The sequence below is a fragment of the Sphaeramia orbicularis genome, unplaced genomic scaffold (genome assembly GCF_902148855.1).
Source record: "Sphaeramia orbicularis unplaced genomic scaffold, fSphaOr1.1, whole genome shotgun sequence".
Taxonomy (NCBI): Eukaryota; Metazoa; Chordata; class Actinopteri; order Kurtiformes; family Apogonidae; genus Sphaeramia; species Sphaeramia orbicularis.
This window is the reverse complement of record NW_021941600.1, coordinates 45,941-55,000: the sequence shown is the minus strand read 5'-3', so window position 1 is coordinate 55,000 and position 9,060 is coordinate 45,941. Positions and strand designations below refer to the sequence as shown.

The 9,060-nt window shown below is 46.7% G+C and overlaps 2 protein-coding genes across 5 annotated transcripts in view; both read right to left on the bottom strand.

Moving 5' to 3' along the window:
* Positions 1-95, bottom strand: part of LOC115416405 (sodium/hydrogen exchanger 9B2-like) — a 14,880-nt gene extending 14,785 nt beyond the window's left edge. The window contains exon 1 of one of the 2 annotated variants that reach the window (XM_030130161.1): positions 1-95. This exon is cut by the window's left edge and continues 51 nt beyond it. The gene's annotated coding sequence lies outside the window, so the exon portion shown is untranslated. The other variant, XM_030130162.1, reaches the window with a different exon arrangement.
* Positions 96-939: 844 nt separating this feature from the next.
* The window catches only part of corin (corin, serine peptidase), a 29,143-nt gene continuing 21,022 nt past the window's right edge, over positions 940-9,060 (bottom strand). For 2 of the 3 annotated variants that reach the window (XM_030130156.1, XM_030130157.1), the window contains 7 exons: positions 8,641-8,769; positions 8,502-8,551; positions 8,245-8,431; positions 7,038-7,200; positions 6,845-6,953; positions 5,785-5,918; positions 940-4,484 (listed from right to left, as the gene is read on the bottom strand). In XM_030130156.1, coding sequence (XP_029986016.1) covers positions 4,302-4,484; positions 5,785-5,918; positions 6,845-6,953; positions 7,038-7,200; positions 8,245-8,431; positions 8,502-8,551; positions 8,641-8,769 — 955 coding nt within the window. In that variant the 3' untranslated portion in view covers positions 940-4,301. The remainder of the gene's footprint in view (positions 4,485-5,784; positions 5,919-6,844; positions 6,954-7,037; positions 7,201-8,244; positions 8,432-8,501; positions 8,552-8,640; positions 8,770-9,060) is intronic. The other variant, XR_003934968.1, reaches the window with a different exon arrangement.

The window sequence follows — 9,060 nt, the reverse complement described above, 5'->3', positions numbered from 1 at the left end:
AGCACAATGTGAGTGTGAGTCACAGACACAGAGAGAAAAACACAGGATTTAAAGAGATGAGTGTGTGTGTGTGTGTGTAAATGACAGAGTGACAAATGAACACACACACACACACACACACACACACACACACACCTGAACCCAGTGTGTCCGTGGTGCGTTCAGGTTCATCTCCACACGTCTTATTATGACATGTGGATAATAGCAGGTGTGTGTCTGTGTGTGCGTACAATGTTCCACTGACGTTAACTCGCATCACACACACACACACACACATACATACACACACACACACACACACACACACACACACATATACATATACACACATACACACACACACACACACAGATACGCTGATGACGTGTTGTTTTCTAGACTCTGATGGCCGTAATACTTAAATCAATGAAAACATTCAAACCAGTGTTTCCAGCAGAAATAACGTCCTTTTCTTCTGTTTCAGAACATCTGTTTTCTTCTTCGCTGCTTGGGTTCTTCGTCTTCGGTCGTTGTCGTCCTCCGTCATCTTCATCTTCCGTCGTCTTCACCTTTCGTTGGTGTCTGTTTCGTCACTTTTGCTTCATGACATGAATGCATTTTGTTTCTGTTCTTGTTCAGTTCAGACGTGAAACTCTTTTTTTTTTGTTTATCATCGACTCGACCCATGAACGAAAATATCAAATATTCAAAAAGTGTCGCATTTTAACCCTTTAAACAACAAGTTTATAATGATCCTGTTGTGTGTTTGTTGTGTGTTTGTTGTTGTGTGTTTGTTGTGACTAAAGGGTTAACCTGCTCAGACTTAAACAGAGCTCGTGGATCATGTGACTGTTTTTGTTCCGTCTGTTTATTTTTATTTATTTATTTAGTTATTTTTGTTCCGTCTGCTTATTTGTGTTTCAGGAAGTGGGATGAATGACACACAGACACACACACACACACAGAGTCCAGCTTTATTCATGATACAGAGGCCTTTACAAACCAAAGGTTCACCGACGACACACACACACACACACACACACACACACCTGCACGTAACCCACGGCAACAGCGACGCTCGGCATCTGCGTCGACACAGACACACTCGCACGTTCGCAGACGCATACAAAAGCCGTAGAAAAATACTCTTAAAAAACCAAACACACAAAACAACAACAACAACACAACACCCGCCTGGAATGTTCTGTCCGTCAGTCAGACGTCAGCATCAGCGCACGCCGCCGCCGCGTCGGGCAACTGGTGACGGAAACGCCCATCTGCGAAGGGTTAACGTACGACAAAACTAAAGCCAAAAACTACGACGCCGGGTTCACACGAACACCGAGGGCCCACTTTGAATGGGGCGTTTACTGGGGTTTACAGGGGTTTACGGGGGTTTACGGAGGTTTACGGGGGTTTATGGGGGTTTATGGGATGTTCCCAGGGTATTTAGGGGGTGTTCCCAGGGTATTTAGGAGGTGTTTCCAGGGTATTTAGGAGGTGTTTCCAGGGTATTTAGGAGGTGTTCCCAGGGTATTTAGGGGGTGTTCCCAGGGTATTTAGGGGGTGTTCCCAGGGTATTTAGGGGGTGTTCCCAGGGTATTTAGGGGGTGTTCCCAGGGTATTTAGGAGGTGTTTCCAGGGTATTTAGGGGGTGTTCCCAGGACATTTAGGGGGTGTTTCCAGGGTATTTAGGGGGTGTTCCCAGGACATTTAGGGGGTGTTCCCAGGGTATTTAGGGGGTGTTCCCAGGACATTTAGGGGGTGTTCCCAGGGTGTTTAGGGGGTGTTTCCAGGGTATTTAGGGGGTGTTCCCAGGACATTCAGGGGGTGTTTCCAGGGTATTTAGGGGGTGTTCCCAGGGTATTTAGGAGGTGTTTCCAGGGTATTTAGGGGTGTTCCCAGGACATTTAGGGGGTGTTTCCAGGGTATTTAGGGGGTGTTCCCAGGACATTTAGGGGGTGTTCCCAGGGTATTGAGGGGGTGTTCCCAGGACATTTAGGGGGTGTTTCCAGGGTGTTTAGGGGGTGTTTCCAGGGTATTTAGGGGGTGTTCCCAGGGTGTTTAGGGGGTGTTCCCAGGGTATTTAGGGGGTGTTCCCAGGGTATTTAGGGGGTGTTCCCAGGGTATTTAGGGGGTGTTCCCAGGGTATTTAGGGGGTGTTTCCAGGGTATTTAGGGGGTGTTTCCAGGACATTTAGGGGGTGTTCCCAGGGTATTTAGGGGGTGTTTCCAGGGTATTTAGGGGGTGTTTCCAGGACATTTAGGGGGTGTTTCCAGGACATTTAGGGGGTGTTTCCAGGACATTTAGGGGGTGTTTCCATGCTTGTGCAGGTCAGCACTCCCCACTGGGTTTTTACTTTTCTTTGTGTTCCAGTTCATCTAAAATAGTGTTTCTCAATGCAGGTGGTGCCGTGCTGCCGCCCCCCCCCCCCCCGGGGGTGTTGGGATGCCATTGGGGGTCCGGTTCCTTCTGGATCCACCTGAACAGAACCGTCATTGACACATAAAACCTGAAGAAACTAGCGTCAAAAATAACAAATGTATTAATTAGAAAATAAACATATGAAACACCAAACTGTGAAAGGACCAGTTCTACTGTTTTATAAACGCACTGGCATCACCATGGAAACGAACACATACGACAACTAAACAAACCAGAAAAACTAACAGTCAAAACCATGACGATGTTTTCAGACGATGATTCACTAAACGAACAAACGGATCAGATATACCGTCTCAAACGACCGTTAGCCTTTAGCTTCGTCGACACTAACACCTGTCTTAATGCTAACCTTACACTCTGTTAGCTTAGCTGCTTCTAGCTAGTTTGAAACTACTGTTTTACCAATATGGTTCAAGAATACATAGAAAAAGCTAATGTAGCTTAATGCTAACTCTATGACAACACATTATCTAATGAGCTACACTTGTGCTTCACATCCCTACAGGCGCTAACCTGGCTGTTAGCATGGCACTAGCATAAAAGTTTTTTTTTTAAACTGCACTATTTAATAAAAAAAGTTTTGTAAGTAAAAAGCTAAAGCTAGGATATGTTTCTGTTAGCGTCACAGAGCAACACTGAGCTGTTAGCGACTGAATTAAGTGTTTTCTACAAGTCATCTTTCAGGGAAAATGTGCTTTAAACGTCTTTAAATCTGCGATTATAGTTATGTTGTTTCAGATTTAAAATGTAAAGTACATGTTTCAGAAGTTGCCCAAACGGATGGCGGTTTAGCAAAATAATCCTCATCCGCACTCACACCTACACACAATGCGACATTTTAACATTTTACAGGTAACAGGTTGTTTTAAACTGCGAAGTTGAAGAACAGGCACTAGAGAGTGAAGCATCGTGGTCAGTTTCAGCAGCAGCTCGGATTCAGCGAAACCAACAAAGCGACGGCAGCGACGTTTGAACAAACACTGAGTCCAGAAGGGGACGCAGAGACGACGGGTCCGGTTTAGTTCGATAAGAACCCCAACATTAGTACCGGCCTCTGCCTGATCTGGACCAGAATCAGAACCCAGATCCGTTCCACATGGACGTTAAAACACAACGTCCTATTGTACAGGAGGTTCAACTAATGCGATCTTTGGTTTGTTATTGTGATGAAATAGAAGATTTCTGTTAATTTTTCTTAAACAAACAAACTGTCCAGGATCTGAAGTTCAGGAGTAAAAGACTAGCTTAGTTTTTTTCCGTATGAATAAAATAAACATTTGACACTGACACAAATCTGCTATTTACTAAAAGAACTTCAACTTTTTGTAATGTTCTCTCAGTCTACACTTAGCTCACAAGCTAACATTAGCCTTGCTTAGCTTGCTTGCTAACATTAGCTGTGCTTAGCTCACTAGCTAATATTAGCTTCGGTTATCTTGCTAGCTAACTTTAGCCTTGGTTAGCTCACTAGCTAACATTAGCTTCGGGTACCTCGCTAACTAACATTAGCTGCTGGTCAGCTTCATTAGCATTAGCTGTGGTTGCTAATGTCAGCTGTTTGTAGGTGTTTGATGAACATTCATCTGTTTTTCAAAGTGAAGGCTAACGCTAGTTCCTTTAGTCGGATCGTGTGTCCGTGTCTTTATAAACTCGCTCACATGGGTTTCAGATCAGCTGGTTCTGGTCCGGTGCAGGCGACACGTCGCCCAGCGCTGGAGGTCATCAGTTCATTCTGCGTCTGAGACCTGGTTTCTGGTCCTGGACTCTGACCTTTGACCTCCCTGTCCTGTCATCTGGTCTAACCCTGCTGAGGCGCTCCGAGACTGCGGTGCATCGTGGGGGCTGTAGTGTTGGTTGTGGGCGTGGCCTGGAATGCATCAGTTGGTCAGGTAGGTGTGGACGTAGATCTGCCGTCGGATCCAGGGGGTGAAGTGGGTCACGTTGCTGTAGACTCCAGGTCCCAGGACTTTACTGAAGCAGACGCTGCCCCAGGACGTCAAACCGAACAGCGTCCAGCGCCCGCTGGCGTCCTCGCACACCAGGGGACCGCCGCTGTCCCCCTGAGAGAAAGCACAGGTCACATGACCACAGTCACACCAGTCCCACCAAGGATCCAGTCCCACCTAAGGGTCCAGTCCCACCAAGGGTCCAATCCCACCTAAGGATCCAGTCCCACCTAAGGGTCCAGTCCCACCAAGGATCCAGTCCCACCTAAGGGTCCAGTCCCACCAAGGGTCCAATCCCACCTAAGGATCCAGTCCCACCTAAGGGTCCAGTCCCACCTAAGGGTCCAGTCCCACCAAGGGTCCAATCCCACCTAAGGATCCAGTCCCACCCAAGGGTCCAGTCCCACCAAGGGTCCGGTCCCACCTAAGGGTCCGGTCCCACCAAGGGTCCAGTCCCACCCAAGGGTCCAGTCCCACCTAAGGGTCCAGTCCCACCTAAGGGTCCAGTCCCACCAAGGGTCCAATCCCACCTAAGGATCCAGTCCCACCTAAGGGTCCAGTCCCACCTAAGGGTCCAGTCCCACCAAGGGTCCAATCCCACCTAAGGATCCAGTCCCACCCAAGGGTCCAGTCCCACCAAGGGTCCGGTCCCACCTAAGGGTCCGGTCCCACCAAGGGTCCAGTCCCACCTAAGGGTCCAGTCCCACCTAAGGATCCGGTCCCACCTAAGGGTCCAGTCCCACCCAAGGGTCCAGTCCCACCTAAGGGTCCAGTCCCACCTAAGGGTCCAGTCCCACCAAGGGTCCGGTCCCACCTAAGGATCCAGTCCCACCTAAGGGTCCAGTCCCACCTAAGGGTCCAGTCCCACCTAAGGGTCCAGTCCCACCAAGGGTCCAATCCCACCTAAGGATCCAGTCCCACCCAAGGGTCCAGTCCCACCAAGGGTCCGGTCCCACCTAAGGGTCCGGTCCCACCAAGGGTCCAGTCCCACCCAAGGGTCCAGTCCCACCTAAGGGTCCAGTCCCACCTAAGGGTCCAGTCCCACCAAGGGTCCAATCCCACCTAAGGATCCAGTCCCACCTAAGGGTCCAATCCCACCTAAGGATCCAGTCCCACCCAAGGGTCCAGTCCCACCAAGGGTCCGGTCCCACCTAAGGGTCCGGTCCCACCAAGGGTCCAGTCCCACCTAAGGGTCCAGTCCCACCTAAGGATCCGGTCCCACCTAAGGGTCCAGTCCCACCCAAGGGTCCAGTCCCACCTAAGGGTCCAGTCCCACCTAAGGGTCCAGTCCCACCTAAGGGTCCAGTCCCACCAAGGGTCCAGTCCCATCCCAATAAATACCCTGAACCACCTTCACTCCTCCAGATGACTCAGATCAGTGTGAACATTGTGTGTCAGTTCTTCTGGTCCTTACCATGCAGGAGTCCACGGTCCCAGCGTCATAACCGGCGCAAAGCATTCTGGGAGTGATGGTCTTCATGTCAAAGTACGACTGACACTGAGAAAAGGAGATGATGCGCACCTCACCCTCCTGGAGTTTGAACGGCACTGACAACGACAACAACAACAATAAGAACACACAAGCACAACAACAACAATAAGAACACCCAAACACAACAACAACAACAATAAGAACACACAAACACAATAACAACAATAAGAACACCCAAACACAACAACAACAACAATAAGAACACACAAACACAACAACAACAATAAGAACACACAAACACAACAACAACAACAATAAGAACACACAAACACAACAACAACAACAATAAGAACACACAAACACAACAACAATAACAATAAGAACACAAACACAACAACAACAATAAGAATACAACACAAACACAACAAAAAGAATACAACACAAACGCAACAAAAAGAATACAACACAAACACAACAATAACACCCAAACACAACAACAACAACAATAAGAACACACAAACACAACAACAACAATAAGAACACACAAACACAACAACAACAATAAGAACACACAAACACAATAACAACAATAAGAACACCCAAACACAACAACAACAATAAGAACACACAAACACAACAACAACAATAAGAACACACAAACACAACAACAACAACAATAAGAACACACAAACACAACAACAACAACAATAAGAACACACAAACACAACAACAACAACAACAATAAGAACACACAAACACAACAACAATAACAATAAGAACACAAACACAACAACAAAAAGAATACAACACAAACACAACAAAAAGAATACAACACAAACACAACAATAACACACAAACACAACAACAACAACAAGAACACACAAACACAACAACAACAACAAGAACACACAAACACAACGACACAGACAGAGGTTTGAATGAGACAAAATCATCCACTTGATCCAACAGATCCTCAGTAAACTCCGCCCTGACCCCGCCCCAGAGGACAGGCCCCTCCCCCTGCCGGCCACACCCTACTTACTGCGGTTGCCCATGTGACCCCACCCTGTGATGTAACAGTAGGTGTCGGGTGACGGCAGCTGTCCGGCTCCAGGCAGACAAACCGGTCTCACGAACGGTGTCTCGTCGATCTGCAACAAAAACAGAATCCGATCAGATCGTCCCGTAATCAATACGGTGTGTGTGCGATAAGTGCGATAAGTGCGACCTCTGACCTCGGCGTCCAGCTGCACCACGCTGATGTCATAGTCGACCACAGCCCGGTTGTAGCGCGGGTGGACCAGGATGGAGCGAACGCCCCGGGTCTGACTGTGAAGACCAGGATGGTCCAGGTTATTAAGACCCAGGACCACCTTCCACAGGTCTGCACTCTCCCTCCTGAGGACAGGAAGCACCCCGTCACAATAAAATACACCTGAGCAGTAAAACACCCTCACAATAAAATACACCTGAACAATAAAATACACCTGAACAATAAAACACCTTCACAATAAAATACAGGTGAACAATAAAACACCTTCACAATAAAATACAGCTGAACAATAAAATACACCTGAACAATAAAACACCTTCACAATAAAATACAGGTGAACAATAAAACACCTTCACAATAAAATACAGCTGAACAATAAAATACACCTGAACAATAAAACACCTTCACAATAAAATACAGGTGAACAATAAAACACCTTCACAATAAAATACAGGTGAACAATAAAACACCTTCACAATAAAATACAGGTGAACAATAAAACACCTTCACAATAAAATACAGCTGAACAATAAAATACACCTGAACAATAAAACACCTTCACAATAAAATACAGGTGAACAATAAAACACCTTCACAATAAAATACAGGTGAACAATAAAACACCTTCACAATAAAATACAGGTGAACAATAAAACACCTTCACAATAAAATACACCTTCACAATAAAACACACCTTGACAATAAAACACCCCTTCACAACAAAATATCCCGTCACAATTAAATACACCCCATCACAATAAAACACACCTTCACAATAAAACACACCTTCACATTAAAACACCTGTCACAATAAAATACACCTTCACAATAAAACACCTGTCACACTCAAATACACCTTCACAATAAAACACCTGTCACAATAAAACACACCTCCACAATAAAACACACGTCACAATAAAATACACCTTCACAATAAAACATTCCATCACAATAAAACACCTGTCACAATAAAACACATGTCACAATAAAATACGCCTTCACAATAAAACACCTGTCACAATAAAACACACCTCCACAATAAAACACATGTCACAATAAAATACACATTCACAATAAAACACCCCGTCACAATACAATGCATAAATCCATAAAAGTAATGGTCTGCTGTTGTACAGGAACCCTTTGACCTTTCAGAATAAAAGCCTCACCCTTCGAAGCAGTGAGCGACGGTCAGAGCCCATTTCCGACCAATGAGGACGCAGCCGCACACGTGACCGCTCTGACCGCTCTGCAGGGAGCACTGCCAAGGCCATGCCCCCTGACGGGACACTCGACCTCCCAGAATCCTCTTCTTCCTGTGGCGGTACATGCCCACCGTGGAGCGGAGGCCGCAGTCTGAGGGGCGGAGTCAGAGTGAGTCAGCTGTTAGCGGGCGGAGTTTGTGGTTATGATTGACACGTCTCACCTTCTCTGGTGCACAGGAGCGACACCCGCCTCCTGGAATGACACGCGTGGCTGTGGACACATGACACCCACACACAGTCACATGACGCCATACGGCCAATGAACACCTGTAACCCTGATCCACCTGAAGGGGGCGTTACCTCCTCTTCTCCAGTCGCGCCTGCAGAGCCGTAGCGTTCCGCAGGTTCCACTCGGGATGGACGTGTAACCAACGCCGACGACCGGGAACGCCGGGCTGATCGGGTACCATGGAAACGGAGGCGGGAACCCTGCAGACGGACACAGGTCACATGACATCCTCTACCCACCCGCCTGTCAATCAACACATTCATCAAACAACACATACAGTTCAACCTAATGTACACATGGATAGAAACTATAGATATAGGATTTATTAATATTATTATTATTATCTATTACTGGTGAATTAATGTTGTAGAAGATAACGGTGTTTCCATGGTAACTATGTAGCCTCTGAACGTCCAAATATGGTCATATGTGATGACCATGAAAAGATGAAGAACTGTATTTGACACCAATTATTGACATGGATTAATAGA